The 17,290-nt window shown below is 35.9% G+C and overlaps 2 protein-coding genes across 2 annotated transcripts; both read left to right on the top strand.

Moving 5' to 3' along the window:
- The first annotated feature begins 305 nt into the window (after positions 1–305).
- LOC103965359 (probable linoleate 9S-lipoxygenase 5) lies at positions 306–5,905 on the top strand. Its single transcript, XM_009378407.2, has 8 exons — positions 306–655; positions 2,488–2,777; positions 2,905–3,145; positions 3,330–3,668; positions 3,780–3,865; positions 3,995–4,102; positions 4,225–4,793; positions 4,966–5,905. Exons 1-8 carry the CDS (start codon positions 454–456, stop codon positions 5,717–5,719), a joined length of 2,589 nt encoding a protein of 862 aa, XP_009376682.2. The 5' UTR covers positions 306–453; the 3' UTR covers positions 5,720–5,905.
- Positions 5,906–13,238: 7,333 nt separating this feature from the next.
- Positions 13,239–17,290, top strand: LOC103965341 (probable linoleate 9S-lipoxygenase 5). Its single transcript, XM_048576812.1, has 9 exons — positions 13,239–13,638; positions 13,955–14,244; positions 14,398–14,647; positions 14,728–15,066; positions 15,226–15,311; positions 15,429–15,536; positions 15,670–15,974; positions 16,067–16,330; positions 16,435–17,290. Exons 1-9 carry the CDS (start codon positions 13,239–13,241, stop codon positions 17,186–17,188), a joined length of 2,796 nt encoding a protein of 931 aa, XP_048432769.1. The 3' UTR covers positions 17,189–17,290.

Raw genomic sequence — 17,290 nt, 5'->3', positions numbered from 1 at the left:
GTTGTTCGTGTGAATAATCAACATCCAACAAACCTCTTTATAATACATAGATCGATAATTACATGTCTTATAAGTATAGTATAAAATTCCTAAATCTTTTTAGAATAGGGAAAACTAGCTTATTTCCTAATCTTAAATTTATTGGCCTTGTTATTTTGACTAGCCAAATCACAATTTTGGTAAGTGGTGGAGACTTTTTCCAAGAAAATACCGATGACTTGGCACGAATTAAAAAAATGTAGTGATAGAACGAACGTAGTGCTCCACTCTTCTTTATTCCCTATAAATACCACGACGCCCTGCTGCACTCGACCATACCAGCTTTCAACTTTCGATTCACCTCACCACCCACCTTTTTTCACAAAACACAAAACATATATTTCTGTTGGGTTTGTAGATCACAATAGCATATATTCTTTGCTTAATTCGTGTAAAGCAAAGCAGAAGAACAAAATGCTGCAGAATATCGTTGAGAAGCTCACAGGTCACCAGCAAAATGGTAGTCATGGAAAGATCAATGGGACTCTGGTGCTGATGAAGAAGAATGTTTTGGACTTCAACGATTTCAACGCTTCTGTTCTCGATCGCGTGCATGAGTTGGTCGGCCAAAGGGTTTCTCTGCAGCTCATCAGTGCCGTTCGTGCTGATGATTCCGGTGAGTTTATCTTTTCAGTGCAAGATTATACGGTTTCTGTGCATGATTAGGGAGAAAATCGAATAATTGATAGAGTTTCATCAAGCCTAGAGATCATTTGAGTTTTGTTTTAGATTGGTTTAAGATTTGAGTCTTTGCTCTTGATCATCGTTTCATTTTTCTTCTGGTTCTTTTTCTTTGATGCATTATTTATGATAAGATTAAGATTGTTAACTCACTCTCCCTCTTTCTTTGGTGGATTGGTTGCGTTATTAATTCTGACATGGTAACTTTTCTTCTTCTTTTTTTTCACAATAATTGATGGAGTAAATGCTATTTAATTTGTTTAAATACGCAAAATTGATTAAATTACTTACTCTCTAATCCAAGTAGGCAACATGTAATGATAAAACTTACTTTTTTGATAAGCAATGTGTCGCGATCAATTTTACGTGTCAAAAATAAATCATTGAGATGGAAAATGAGATGAAATTCTGATATCAACGGTTTTAATCTGTTTTGAGAGAGTTTCTTCGATCCTCGCGGAGAACTGGTTTGGGGTTGCATTTTTGTAGAGTACCTTCCTGATTTTTTTTTTTTTTTTTTTTTTTTTTTTTGTGTCCCTTTTATACGGCTGAGAATGGAAACAGCTTTATGACATATCTTCAAAGAAACGATCTCGATCACAAAAGTCGGTCTATTTTTTTCCTTTTAACTTTTGGGGTCTAAAATCTGAGTACAAAGATAACCGTGTTTGCTTCCAGTCCTGAGGTTTTTATTCTATTTTTCTTTTCATTGCGTTTCACTGTTAGCCCTCTATGGTCCGGCATGGGCCGGACCGGAGACCCAAGTCATATATTTGGATCATGAAATAAGATCATGTGCTAAAAATCAGAATTAAAATATTAATGGTGCACAACATGAGGAACTATATTAATTGGTCGGTGATGTTAGAGAGATCATCTTTTGTAGACTACATGATGTGTGGTGATTAATGGTTGGACTTCTTTAAATCATTAAATAAGAAGTTCAACTATCAATCACCACATCATGTGTTCAATAAAAGATGATCCAAAATTTTTGACACCCTGGCATTTTCCTATTTGGGGTCTCTACCATTTGGAGTAATTAGTCTAGTTGTGATATTATGTCACGATAGCTGGATAGGAATTCGAAATAGTAGGTTAGAAAATTGGTGTTGGTTTAGTTCAAAAAGTGACATAATTAAGCTTGTGAAAAATAAGATAATGATTTTTAAATCATGGATATTAGTCATTTCATAGTGGCCATGTCATGAACTGATTAGACAGGTACATTAATCTTACCTTTGAAACCCAACCATCAGTCTAAACTAGGTTATTCACATCATGGTAGCTGAGAGAAACTAAAATATTTCTTTGAATCTTTTCGATCTCTTAAAAATGTGGATTGTCATAACTTAACCACCAACTGGTCTCTTTTTACAAAAAGAAAAACATACCAGTCTAAGCCACCAGTTTAACCTGAAAATGAAGCACCATGCAACTGGACATGGCTTTTAACCTTTTCGTTACTATGGTTTTTAACTTTTTACCAGATTCAATTCCTTTGTTCTTTTCCCTTGAATATTCTAATAAAACAACTTCAGAGTTGTTCCTAATAAAATTTGAGCATAAGAATATGTGAGTTAGGTCAATTGTACATGATAGTGTGCTAATCCCCTTGCGGTTGAGTTTTTATTCTATTCTCTGAAAATCAAAGTAGTATATCACATCACATTGTAAAAGATGAAAAAAGAACTCGAGCATATGAACTTGGTATATTTTCTTGAATGATAAATTAATTTATGACTAAGTGATATATGAATTTTGTAGAAAATGGATTGAAGGGGAAACTTGGAAAGCCAGCTTATTTGGAAGACTGGATTACCACAATCACACCTTTAACAGCAGGAGAGTCTGCATTCAAGGTTACATTTGACTATGAAGAGGAAGTAGGAGTTCCGGGAGCATTCTTAATCAAAAACAACCACCACAGTGAGTTCTTCCTCAAGACCGTCACACTCGAAAATGTTCCCGGTGAGGGCCGTGTACACTTCGTTTGCAACTCTTGGGTCTACCCTACTGAAAAATACACCAAAGACCGTGTTTTCTTCGTCAACAAGGTAACGAATGATTTGCACGTTTCATAGTATCTGCTGTAAATTTTTTTTTTTTTTTTGGGTGAGGTTGAAAATATATGGTATCCTAAGCTAAAGGCTAAAAGTTCATGCCTGCTCTATGTTTGTGCAGACTTATCTTCCAAGCGAGACACCATTGCCATTGCGAAAATACAGAGAAGAAGAGCTAGTACACTTGAGGGGAGATGGAAAAGGAGAGCTCCAAGAATGGGAAAGGGTTTATGACTATGCTTACTACAATGATTTGGGGAAACCTGATAAGGGAGCCAAATACGTCCGTCCTGTTCTTGGAGGGTCTAGTGAGTACCCTTACCCTCGCCGTGGAAGAACTGGCCGACCACCAACTAAGACAGGTTAGCCATCTGCAATATTTTCTCTATTTTTTTGGAGTTACTAATGAGAATCCAAAGTCAATCTAGTTTTAGGTATCTTTAGAGTTAATGTTTATTAAAAAGTATAAATGTGATATACTAATATGGAATTTAATGAACTGATGATGTTATAATCACAAAGATTTTTCTGATCTTATTGTAACAGATCCTAACAGCGAGAGTAGTCTGCCGCTTATTCAGAGCTTAGACATCTACGTTCCTAGGGATGAAAGATTTGGACACTTGAAGCTGTCAGACTTCCTTATTTATGCCCTGAAATCCATAGCTCAGTTCATTAAACCGGAGCTGGAATCCTTGTTCGACCAAACTCCTAGCGAGTTTGACAGCTTTGAAGATGTGCTTAAGCTCTACAAAGGAGGCATTCCGTTGCCTGAAGGTTTATTGAAGGATATTGGAGACAACATCCCTGCGGAGATGCTGAAGGAAATTTTCCGAACTGATGGTGCACAATTGCTCAAATTCCCAACGCCTCAAGTGATCAAAGGTAACGAAAACATTTTGAATTTAGAGCCTTACAATACAAACAATAGCCTACGAAATAATGCACTATTTTCTTTTCCCTACGTTCTAACTGTGATGTTTTGATTTGGCAAAGAGGATAAATCTGCTTGGAGGACCGATGAAGAATTTGCTAGGGAAATGCTGGCTGGAGTGAACCCTGTCAACATTGCTCGTCTCCAAGTAATCTTCGCATAATCTTTCGTGGATTTTCTGCAATGATAATGAACTAAATGGACACAAGAGTCCAACAAAACTTTCTAAATGTTATTTTTCGCTTCATCTCTAATCATGCATCTTATTGAATTTCAGGTATTTCCGCCAGCAAGCAAGCTAGATCCAAAAGTTTACGGTGATCAAAACAGTACAATAACCGAAGAACATATAAAGAACAACTTGGATGGACTAACCGTGGATGAGGTAAAATATTTTATTCGTTTTGTTGAAAGAAAAAAACAACTGACAGTATGCTGTTACTTTGCGATTAGATTATGTTGGTTCTGTATCAAATTGTAATGGTGAAAATGAATTTGGTTGAACAGGCACTCAAGAAAAACAAGTTATTCATACTAGACCATCATGATTCACTGATGCCGTACCTGAGGCGGATAAACTCAACTTCGAACAAGATCTACGGTAGTAGAACTCTGCTGTTCTTGCAAAATGATGGAACTTTGAAACCATTGGTGATCGAGTTGAGCTTGCCTCATCCTGACGGAGATCAATTTGGTTGCATTAGTAATGTCTACACACCAGCTGAACAAGGTGTGGAAGGTTCCATATGGCAACTGGCTAAAGCTTATGTGGCTGTCAATGACTCCGGAGTCCATCAACTCATCAGCCACTGGTTGAACACGCATGCAGTGAGTGAGCCAGTTGTAATTGCCACAAACAGGCAACTAAGCGTGGTTCACCCGATTTACAAACTTCTGCATCCTCACTTCCGTGACACGATGAACATCAATGCATTTGCGAGGCAAATCCTCATCAATGCTGGTGGTATTCTTGAGACAACAGTTTTCCCAGCTAGGTATGCCATGGAGCTGTCATCAGTTGTGTACAAGGATTGGAATTTCACTGAGCAAGCTCTCCCTGCAGATCTCATCAAAAGGTAAACAAAAAATCTATACTTTCGGACTTTGAATTGAATAAATCAAGAGAGAATCAAGGTGCATAAATAAATAATGGTGTACGAGGAGAAAATGGGGAGCGGAAATTATTTACCTTTGTAATAATATTCATTTCTTGTTCTAATCACATTGCCTTGGCTTTGATCAAAACAGAGGAGTGGCAGTTAAGGATAAAAATTCTCCACACGGTCTTCGCCTACTGATCGAGGACTACCCGTATGCTGTTGATGGGATTGAAATCTGGTTTGCAATAAGAACATGGGTTGCAGACTACTGCTCTTTCTACTACAAGACCGACGATATAATCCAGAAAGACGCCGAGCTCCAATCCTGGTGGAAGGAGCTAGTAGAGGAAGGCCACGGTGACAAAAAAGACGAGCCCTGGTGGCCAAAATTGCAGACTCTCGAAGAGCTAGTTGAAATCTGCACAACTATCATATGGACTGCTTCTGCCCTCCATGCAGCTGTCAACTTCGGGCAGTACCCTTACGCAGGATACCTCCCCAACCGCCCTACTCTAAGCCGAAAATTCATGCCCGTAAAGGGAACTGCTGAATACGAAGAGCTCAAGTCCAACCCCGACAAAGTGTTCTTGAAAACAATCACTGCTCAGCTGCAGACACTGCTTGGCATTTCCCTCATTGAAATTCTGTCAAGGCATTCTACTGACGAAGTGTACTTGGGGCAGCGAGACACGCCCGAGTGGACAGCAGACGCTGCGCCATTGGAAGCATTCGACAAGTTTGGAAAGAAACTGGAGGAGATTGAGGAGAGGATTACAAGTATGAACAATGACGAGAAGTTGAAAAACCGAGTTGGACCGGTGAAGGTGCCTTACACTTTGCTGTTTCCTACTAGCGGAGGGGGACTTACTGGCAAGGGAATTCCCAACAGTGTCTCAATTTAAAGCTTCTGTAGTATTAATTATTAGTTAATTAGTATACGTACTAAGCAAAGGTTAAATATGATTCTTTGTTTGTGTGATATGCTAGAAGTATGACCTAAAAATTGTAGGTGGAATAAAAGCCATGTAAATACATTGGCTAACTGTTCAACATATATTTATAATGTATTACATAATTTGTTCTCTCTATATATTCAGTAAGGCATACAATATCAGCATAATAATTATGGACAACCATAATAATGTTTTTTTAACTTTCTTTTTCGTTATTAATAAAATTTCATTCGTACTATTAAGAGTTGAAATAAAAAAACTATAACAATGCTATTTACCGCAAAAATCAAGTCGAAGTAATATGTTTTTACCCCAAGTAAATAACAGACCTTATTTTTAATAAATTTCTTTGAAAGGAAACAACATATTGTATGGGTCTTTTCGATTTACGTTGATAAATAATTTCATATTTTGTCATATTTTGATGAACAGTTTACTCTCAAACAAAGTTAACAAAAGGTCAGAAACAATTTTTCTCAACTGAAGTCAATTCAAACAAATTTTTCTCTCCAATTAAAGTCAATACCTCTTAATTAAAAAAAAAACGTCATTGTTGAGCTCTCCTTATAAGCGCAAAACGTTAATGACTTGGTAATGTTAAAAGTATTTTGTGACTCTAAGAAAATTATTCCACATAAATATGCTAGAATTTGAGATCACCCATGTGACATCCCACATCGCCCAAAGAAGTGATCCTTAAATGTATATTCATATCTCTACCTAGCACGAGGCCTTTTGGGAGCTCACTGGCTTCGGGTTCCGTAAGAACTCCGAAGTTAAGCGAGAAAGGGGCTAGAGCAATCCCATGATGGGTGACCCACTGGGAAGTTGCTCGTGAGTTCCCAAAAACAAAACCGTGAGGGAATGGTAAGCCCAAAGCGGACAATATCGTGCTACGGTGGTGGAGCGGGCCGGAGAAGTAGTCCGCCCCGGGCCGGGATGTGACAAATTGGTATCAGAGCCTAACCTTGGTCCCGTGTGTGCCGATGAGGACGTCGGGCCCCTAAAGGGGGTGGATTGTGACATCCCACATCGCCCAGGGAAGTGATCCTTAAATGTATATTCACATCTCTACCTAGCACGAGGCCTTTTGGGAGCTCACTGGTTTCGGGTTCCGTAGGAACTCCGAAGTTAAGCGAGAAAGGGGCTAGAGCAATCCCATGATGGGTGACCCACTGGGAAGTTGCTCGTGAGTTTCCAAAAACAAAACCATGAGGGAATGGTAAGCCCAAAGCGAACAATATCGTGCTACGGTGGTGGAGCGGGCCCGGGAAGTAGTCCGCCCCGGGCCGGGATGTGACACTCATCAAAGTAATCAACCTAAAGCTCAGTTTGTATCGTAACTCTTGTAGCTAGTTTTTGGACCCTTGTAAGTTACTAAAAGAACCACCTCACTCTCAGCTGCCTTGCATGACAGAAATCGGACACCCATGCATTATCATTCTCTGAATGCTCCTATCTCATCTGTTTCAAAAACAAAACAAAAATCTTTCACAAGAGAGAACAAATTGCAAAAACACAAACACTATAATATTGAATTGTCAACTGCCAATATAATATTGGTGTAAATTTGTCTCAAACTCTCACCATTCTTTAATCTCACTCCATACCATAAGATAATGGGAGTCCTACACCTTGTTGCGAGAGTCCAACACAAACATTTGTCTAGTTATTTTGGATTATGTGACTACCCTCGAGTTGCAAGACTTCAAAGATAATAACATACATCTACTGGTTATTGGTTAATTATTAATTAAGTAGGTGGAAACCTTAACAAGTCCATGAACTCGTTTTACACTTTTACTTGACTTGGTCGAGTTGTCTTATACCATGTGGCTTGACTATAAATTTTAGAGTTCTTTAAATATAAGCTCATGCAACACTTGTTTTCTTGACAAAAACCCATCTCGTTTTATACATCCAAATAAAACCCAAATTTGAAATAAATTGTCATGTAAACAAATAAATAACTATTATTTTCAAAATATTTACAATTGTGCCACAACACCCTAATTATGTTGGTGAATTTAATTATTCACCATAATTATGGCAAATAAGTGCTTTATTATTACAAAAGTATCTACTTTATACTTGTCTTGCCATCATCTGTTCCATTTCTTATATTTGTTTGACAATCATTGTAGGTAAATTATTTTGCATGTATACATTAGGCACATTTCGATATTATTATATCTGTGTGAAATATTTTACCTATATTTTTAAGTAGAATATAGGTAATTAATTAACTTTGAATCAATTGGCTAAAAACATCCTTTTATTTTGTAGGTAAATAATTTTGCATGTATTATTACATATACTAGGCACATTTGTTGTTATTATGTGTTGTTTGCAATCAATCAACATTCATTTATTTTGTAGGTAAATACAAAAGTATCTACTTTATACTTGTCTTACCATCATCTGTTCCATTTCTTATATTTGTTTGACAATCATTATAGGTAAATTATTTTGCATGTATACATAAGACACATTTTGTTATTATCATTATTATATCTATGTGAAATAAATTACCTATATTTTTAAGTAGAATATAGGTAATTAGTTAACTTTGAATCAATTGGCTAAAAACATCCTTTTATTTTGTAGGTAAATAATTTTGCATGTATTATTACATATACTAGGCACATTTGTTATTATTATGTGTTTTTTGCAATCAATCAACATTCATTTATTATGTAGGTAAATTATTTTGTATGTATTATTACATATGTTAGGCACGTTTTGATATTATTATATATATGTGTATGCAAAAAGCTTAATTAACTTTTGAATCAAATAGTATTTATTTATTTATTTTGTAGGTAAATTATTTTGCATGTATTATTTTACCTGAAACTTATATTTTTATTTTATATATGTAAAATATTGGTAATTTTGAATAAAATAACATTTGTATATTTGTGAAAAATACTAATTTACCTGTTACAATTATTTGAAAAGAAAAAAAAATGCTCATTTTTACATAAATGTGAAAACAACTACATAAGGAATCAAAACTCTAATATCATGTAACTTTTGTTATTAATATGTTGAAATCATGACACTAAAATTTTTCTTTTCCAAATCTGCACAAACATTTCAAAACGTTTAATTGAATGAAATAATATATAATAAATGTAGATAACAAGTAATAGACCCAAAGTCAATGATATTAGGGGTAATTTAGACATACAAAAATACCAATTTTGCCAAGTCATACTTAATTATAGATATTGCTTAGTTGGAGCCTAGTCATTGGGCTTTTATTAGAAAATTTTACAATTGTGGGTTTTAGTTAATGAAAATTGAATTCCAAAGGGTATACTCATATTTTCAGTAAATTTTAATATAGAACTCGTATTACACTTTTACTTGACTTGGTTGAGTTGTCTTATATCATGTGGCTTGACTATAAATTTTAATATAAAACTCGTTTGAAATTACTTTTAAAATGATTGCAAGTGTTTCTAGATAAAATAATTTTTTATTTCAAAAACATTTTAAGCGTTTTCTGCAAGAAACACTAGTTACGTGTTTCTTCTAGGAAACATTTAAGTGCTTTTTCAAAATTTACCTTCATTTTTACTAAAGATTGATTCCAAAAACATTTTACCAAAACGCTTTCAGCCATTTTTAAAAAACTTTTAAACGAGCTCATAATGTGAAAGCTATGATTATCATTATTAAAATTTAATTTAATCAGTAAATTAATTTGTTTCAGAATTGCTTTTTTCTGCAGCTTCATAGATGTTGATACAAATGGGAACGCAACTTAAAATATCTATATTTTCTGCAAATAGTTCATCCCTCTTGCAAGTAAACTTCTAGTTTTCCCATTTGACATTTTGATCATTTCCAAAAATCTCTATATTTTCTGCTATATTCTAAGTGCAGAAGAAGAACCTATCTATGTGCCGCCGAGGTTTTCTAAAATAAAAAAATAAAAAAACCTACCTATGTGGATTCTTAAGCATTTTAATCTTTGATTCAGATATCGTTTTGTGGGGAAGGCATGCATCACTCACAGAGACAATTGATTCTTTCTAAGAATAAAAAAAGGCCAGATGAGATTTGAAAGTACTGTATAAATATGACAGATTAGTTGAATTTGTTTATCAATACAATATTTTTACACAGAAGATTTTATGGTAGGTGAAGGATCACACTTGAACCCTTCAACGGGACAAAATATGAATCCATGATGTTGAGTCTGACAATGAAATAAAGAACCATAATGAATTTGTGGATTTGCATGATTGGGTTGAATAGATTTATCAGAAATTTTCGAATGTGACAACCATGGAGTATCAATTATGTATTAAGATTATTTCTAATTTATAACACTTGAATTAGTAACTGTGCTTACGTGAAAAGGTTTTGTAGAGGTTGGAAATTTGAGTTAAAAAGTTTAACCATATTATGTGTTTGTGGTGTATTTTAATCACTAGAGAAATAGAATTAGCAAACTAAAGCAGATAAAGTTTAACCTTTGCTAGTCTTTTTATACAATCATGAAAGAAAGAAGACTTTACTGTTGTCGTCTGCTTAGAGAATTTTGCTATTGCTGAGTCAATATTTGTCGGTTTGGAAAAATGGGTTGAAGGTACCTTGAAATTGAACCATCATTTTCTGATTCAAATGCCAAATTTGACACAGAACTGTAAACAATTGTGAGTCATCACCATCATCAAAGTTTAGACTATTATGATATTATCACCAAAAAGAAAAGGGTGGGTCCTTAAAGTTGGTGAATTCAAAGACCTCACGTTACTTTGTTGGGATTTCTTCATTGACTCTATTAAAATTGGGTCTGCGGGGAATTTGAATGCATGGCCTTGTTATGTTTTTTTTTTCTTTAAGGATGGGGTAATAACCGATCATCCCCATAATCTTATTAAAATAAAAGGAGAAATACAAATGAGGTAAACAAAAAATCAAACCTCGTTGAGGAAAAAACATAGGAAATAATACAGCTGGAGAATAAAAAATCAAACCCAATTGCAAAGAAAACATATTATAAAAATCATTTAAAACGATAGTTGATAGAAGCAGAAGAATCATGAATATAAGTAAAAGTTGTACATGAAGGAACGTTGGACCACCAGGAATATGCATTATGATCTGCACCAAATTAAGTTAGCTAAGGCATCGGCCACACAATTGCCCTTGCGAAATACGTGAGAAACAAAAACACGCCAAATGCATAGGCAATTGCTCCTATCAACACATAAATATAAGGGAATAATATAACTAGGAGAATTAAGTAGTGAATCACCGTAGTAATCATATAGTCACCTACGTTGGTCCTTCTTATGTGTCCTTGACGTATGACTAACATGTCAAAGAAGTTTCTATTTAAGAACCTTTAAATTGACTAGATGTACGAGAAAACTTTTTGTGTCACAAAAATATTAATCATATCGTCAACACATATTACAACACTTTGATAAGTGGATTACTAAGATGTAGCATATCCTCGTACTTTATTTTTAGATATACCATGTTGAAAACCTAAACTATATATTATGTTATAGTTTATAACATTTGAATTAGTAACAACTCATGTGTGATGGATGGTGTGACTGGATACCGCAGGAAATCTTTTAGATGGAAATTTGGATTATAGAATTTCACCATATTATATGTTTCTGGTGTATTTTAATCACTACATAAATAGAATGAACAAACTAAAGCAGATAAAGTTTAGCCGCCCTTGCAAATCTTTTCATACAAAATCATGAAAGAAAGAAGACTTTACTATTATTGTCTTGCTTAGAGAATTTTGATATTGCTGAGTCAATATTTGTTGGCTTGGCAAAATAGTTTGAAGTTACCTTGAAATCGAATCATCATTTTCTGATTCAAATGCCAAATATTGTAAGTCATCACCATCATCATCAATATAAGTAGAAACTGCATATGAAGGAACATTGGACTAATATGCATCATAATTTGCACCAAAGTTAGCTAAGGCATCGGCCACATAATTGCCCTCATGAAATATGTGGGAAACAAAAACACGCATATGCCCAATATGCATAGGCAATTGCTCCAATCAACACACACATACCAAGGAATAATATAACTAGGAGAATTAAGAAGTGAATTACTCTAGTAATCATATTGTCACCCACATTGGTCCTTCTTATGTGTTTTTGATGGACAACTAACGTGTCAAAAAAGTTTCTATTTAAGAATCTTTAAATTGATTAGATGTACGAGAAAATTTTTCGTGTGACAAAAATATTAATTATGTTGTCAACACATATTACAATACTTTGATAAGTGGATTACTAAGATATAGCATGTACTCGTAATTTATTTCTAGATATACCATGTTGAAAACCGAATTATATAATGTCACCAACGGTCGAATTTGTGGTGTATTTTAATAACTAAATGATGTGTTTTAGGCTTTTAACTTTTGAAAGCCACTTTATACAAATTCTTGAAACAAGAAAGTAGAAAAGATGACGAGTGGCCCATAAATGGCTTTTTTTAAGAGAATCTTTGTTGAAATCTGTCCATATTTGTCGGTGTGGTTTATGAGGGAATTTAGGGTAATCGTACAGGGCAATTCTCTCAGAATTAACGACGTAAACATTAGAATTTGAGCATCTAATTCAAAACGAATTGTCTTTTAACACTCTTAATACTTAGTGAGATAAAAATACAAGAGATCATATTTTTTTATAAAATTAATCGAATCATTCGTATGATCAAGTAGCCCGATTAAAGATATTCCTTGGTAGGTAGAGTGGAAGTTTCTTCGAAATGACTGGCAACTATAAGTCAACCCTAGAAATGGAAGAACACAGAATAAGTTGGTGAAGTTAAGAGACGTCCACTTTCCCCCACTTAAGGCCAGAAGACGCAAATCAAGATTTCTAGGACAGATTCGAATGAGAAAGACTCCCTAGTGATTTGTGTTAATTATACAATATCAAGTAATAAATTTTTTACAGTATAAAATTGTATTATTGACAAAAAATGTTACAATTGTGTTATATCGATTTTTCTCAATTATATAATATTAAGTGTAAACTTTTTACCATAGAGAATTGTATTATTGGGGAAATTTTTAATTGTGACAGAAACACAAATGGTATACTACGTGTTTTAATAAGAATGGTGGGAAATTTTATTTTTTAAGTTATTAAATTTTTAGCACACATATCTCACTATTTGTTTAATGATACGTGATGTGCCACCTCGTGTACTGATCATACTGAAAAATCTCTCGTATTATTGACAAAAAATACTATAATAGTACTGTATCCGTGCATGCAAGTTAGTCTCAACTTTAAGAATTAAAAAATTTGGAGGGTTTGTCTATGACGCATTGAACAGAGCTCCCACTTGCTATAAATCCCACCAACCCCTCTCGCATTCTTCACACTTATGAGCGAAGTGAGATCTTCAAGCCCCTTTTCTAATATTACTTTTTCATATCTTGAAGCAGACAAAGATGCTTCGTGTTCATCTTAAGCATCTCAGTCCCTTGAACTCAGTTGTAGCAGCAGCAAAAACCACCAATCCAGATCGTGCCACGTCAATCAATGGCAGACCAGGGTTGCTTCAAACGACTGGTCCAATGAAACTACTCCCTGCCGGTTTCTTGTGCATGACTGATGTGGCAAAATCTCAGCCGTTAACTGTGGTTTCATCAACTGCCAAGCCATCCCAGAACATCACCGTTGATCATCACCCAAAAGATGACGACAAGAAGATCAGAGGGACGGTGGTGTTAATGAAGAAGAATGTTTTGGAGCTCAACGACCTCAAAGCTTCATTTCTTGATCGTTTTCATGAGCTGTGGGGTAAAAAAGTTTCACTGCAGCTCATTAGTTCTGTTAATTGTGACCCTGGTAAGAATTTTAATACTAATTTACTTATTTTTAAGTTCACATATTATGTGCATTTTCAGTTTTGTAGTTTACTATTTATTTAATTAGTTTATTAGCTTCAGTTAACAAATATTTGATATTATGGTGCCAAGTAGGTATTATTAGTAATGGTTCTGATTTTTTTTTTTTTTTTTGTTACAAAGGAGGTTTCAAACCCTGAATCTCTAGCCTACTCATACTCATCGCCTTAGTTACTCCCGTTTTTCGTGTTTAGAAAACAAATTTGGAGGAATTGTAATCGAAAATTTTCTGCTTTTAACTTGATATGTAATTGTAGAAAATGGATTGCAAGGAAAAGTTGGAAAGGCAGCGTATTTGGAAGATTGGATTACCAAAATCACTCCTTTAACAGCAGAGGAGAATGCATTTGACATTACTTTCGATTGGGACGAGGAGATTGGAGTCCCGGGAGCATTCATAATTAGAAATGAGCATCACAGTGAGTTCTACTTGAAGTCTCTCACACTCGAAGATGTTCCTGGCGAAGGTCGAGTCCACTTTGTTTGCAACTCATGGGTGTACCCTGCTAAAAAGTACAAAAAGGACCGTGTTTTCTTTGCTAACAAGGTAAACAAATTATGTTTTAGCTGAGAGACTGCTACGTTATGCTAGAAATAATGAGAAGGTTCATTTCAATTGCTCAATAGTCTCCGGTACAGCTACACGTAGGGTTTATGAATTCTATGCTGAAGTAACCAATTGAACTATAAATTTGCGCAGACGTATCTTTCAAGTGATACACCAGTGCCATTACAGAAGTTCAGAGAAGAAGAGCTCGAAAACTTGAGAGGAGACGACGATGATGAAAAAAGAGAGCTTGAGGAATGGGACAGAGTTTATGGCTATGCCTACTACAATGATTTGGGGAAACCAGATAAGGGCCCAGAATATGCACGTCCAATTCTCGGAGGGTCTAGTGAGTTTCCTTATCCTCGCAGAGGAAGAACCGGAAGACAGGCAACTGAAAAAGGTCAGTAATTTTCCCTATCTCTCAGTCAGTCAAATGAAAAAAACGTATTTGATATGACTAATTTGCTATAATCTTAACAGATCCTAAGAGTGAGAGCCCCATGATGCTTATCATGAGCATATTTGTATACGTTCCAAGAGACGAAAGATTTGGTCACTTAAAGATGTCAGACGCGATTGCTTATGCCGTGAAATCGCTATCTCAGCTCGTTAAGCCTGATGAGCTAGCAACTCTAGTTGCCACCCAAAACGAGTTTGGAAGCTTGAAAGATGTACTTAAACTCTACGAAGGAGGAATAGAGTTGCCAAAGGGTTTACTGAAATCTGTTAGGGATAACATCCCTGTAGAGACAATCAAGGAACTTTTTCGAACTGATGGTGAAAAATTCCTGAAGTTCCCCGTGCCTCAAGTGATCAAAGGTATAACTAAGTATATGATGCAGCCACTTTCTTTTGTTAATACAAGTTTAATGACAATTTTCGTTCTCTTTGGGAATTTTTATTAGCTTCCATGTAAGACCTTACTTTCGATGTAACGTCTTTCTTTTGCGTGACTGGTCTTTGAATGATTTGTATTAGAGGATAAATCAGCTTGGAGAACTGATGAAGAATTTGCAAGAGAAATGCTGGCAGGCATAAACCCTGTTACAATTCGCCGTCTCCAAGTAAGCTATTGTCTACATTTGTTTTGAAGCGTATGAGACACTAGAGATTTTACATTTGGACTATATTAACTTCGACTTTTCATCCCTGATCGTTATTATTTACTGAATAAACTGCAGGAGTTTCCGCCTGCTAGCAAGCTAGATCAAAAAGCATATGGGGATCAAACTAGTCGAATAACCAAAGAACACATAACTCATAACTTAAAAGGACTCAGCATAGATGAGGTAATTCTATTGACTAGTTTGTTTCGAAATTGAGTTTGAATCAAGTAGTCCTGAGGTTGCTTTGCAAGTTTGCAACCTTTTATCTTGTTATATCGTATTCGAAATAATTAATGAAAATTACTTTCTGCAACAGGCAATCGATAACAACAAATTATTCATATTAGACCACCATGATTCAATAATGCCGTACCTGAGGGGGATAAACACAACTTCAACGAAAACATATGCAAGCAGGACACTCCTCTTCTTACAAGATGACGGGACTTTGAAGCCATTAGCTATTGAATTAAGCTTGCCGCACCCCGACGGAGATCAATTTGGTTGCACTAGCAACGTCTATACTCCCTCTAGCCAAGGTGTCGAGAGTTCCATTTGGCAACTTGCTAAAGCTTACGTGGCTGTGGTTGACTCTGGTTATCATCAGCTCATCAGTCACTGGTATAGCACTCGAAAAAAGCCTTGCAAATAAGTTCATAAATTTTTTTGTTTTTTCCAAATAAAACTTTAAATGTGTTCTTGTTTTGTCGCAGGTTGAGAACTCATGCAGCGATGGAGCCATTTATTATAGCAACAAATAGGCAGTTGAGCGTGCTTCACCCGATTCATAAACTTCTTCATCCTCACTTTCGTGACAATATGAACGTAAATGCACTCGCTCGACAAGTTCTCATTAACGCTGGTGGAATACTAGAGGCAACACTCTTTCCTGCAAAGTTTTCAATGGAATGGACGTCTGCAATGTATAAGAATTGGGTTTTTCCTGAACAAGCGCTCCCCATAGATCTGATCAAAAGGTAAATCTTATGACAGTATAACATTAATCATATGTGCATTGCCATTTAGAATCAAAGATGATAGCGCTTAAGGTAACCAAGTATCTACCCTTTGCTTTGTTCAGAGGAATGGCAGTTGAAGATTCAAGCTCCTCGCACGGCGTGCGTTTACTGATAGAAGACTATCCATTTGCTGCAGATGGGCTTGAGATATGGTCTGCAATTAAAACATGGGTTAAAGACTACTGCTCCTTCTACTATAAAACTGACGAAACCGTCCAAAAGGACTTGGAACTCCAGTCCTGGTGGAAGGAACTCCGCGAGGAAGGTCACGGTGACAAGAAAGATGAGCCCTGGTGGCCTAAAATGCAGACTCGCGAAGAGCTGATAGAATCGTGCACCATCATCATATGGATTGCTTCAGCCCATCATGCAGCAATCAATTTTGGGCAGTATCCTTATGGTGGATACCCCCCAAACCGGCCAAGCATAAGCCGACGGTTCATGCCTGAAGAAGGCACTCCTGAATACGAGGAGCTCAAGACTGACCCTGAAAAGGCATTTTTGAAAACAATGACACCTGAGCTGCAGACCCTTCTTGGCATGGCCTCAATTGAAATCTTGTCAAGGCACTCGGCTGATGAGGTTTATCTGGGGCAGAGAGACTCCGCAGAATGGACAACGGACGCAGACATACTGCAAGCTTCTGAAAATTTTAGAATGAAACTGAAAGAAGCTGAGGAAAGCATGAAGAGAAAGAATGAGGATGAGAAGCTGAAGAACCGCGCTGGACCGGCAAAGATGCCTTACACTTTGCTCTATCCTTCAAGTGAGGCCGGACTTACTGGCAAGGGAATTCCCAACAGTGTCTCAATCTAATGCTTCTCCTTTTTGTATCCGAGTCTTTTGTCAGAATAAAACCAAACTTGTTCATGTAATTACTCTGCAAACAATGAATAAAATGGTAATCAATTCTGCTTT

This window comes from the organism of the source record quoted next, unplaced genomic scaffold, assembly GCF_019419815.1.
Source record: "Pyrus x bretschneideri cultivar Hongxiangsu unplaced genomic scaffold, Pyrus_bretschneideri_v1 Contig11, whole genome shotgun sequence".
In the NCBI taxonomy this organism is placed as follows: Eukaryota; Viridiplantae; Streptophyta; class Magnoliopsida; order Rosales; family Rosaceae; genus Pyrus; species Pyrus x bretschneideri.
The sequence above is the reverse complement of the archived record's forward strand: the minus strand, read 5'-3'. Positions and strand labels throughout refer to the sequence as shown.

Coding starts and splice junctions, on each gene's coding strand:
- LOC103965341 (XM_048576812.1), top strand. CDS start 13,239: ATGCTTCGTGTTCATCTTAAGCATCTCAGTCCCTTGAACTCAGTTGTA. Junction 13,639..13,954: donor TTCTGTTAATTGTGACCCTG/GTAAGAATTTTA, acceptor ATGTAATTGTAG/AAAATGGATTGCAAGGAAAA. Junction 14,245..14,397: donor GTGTTTTCTTTGCTAACAAG/GTAAACAAATTA, acceptor AAATTTGCGCAG/ACGTATCTTTCAAGTGATAC.
- LOC103965359 (XM_009378407.2), top strand. CDS start 454: ATGCTGCAGAATATCGTTGAGAAGCTCACAGGTCACCAGCAAAATGGT. Junction 3,146..3,329: donor CCGACCACCAACTAAGACAG/GTTAGCCATCTG, acceptor TTATTGTAACAG/ATCCTAACAGCGAGAGTAGT. Junction 4,794..4,965: donor CCTGCAGATCTCATCAAAAG/GTAAACAAAAAA, acceptor TGATCAAAACAG/AGGAGTGGCAGTTAAGGATA.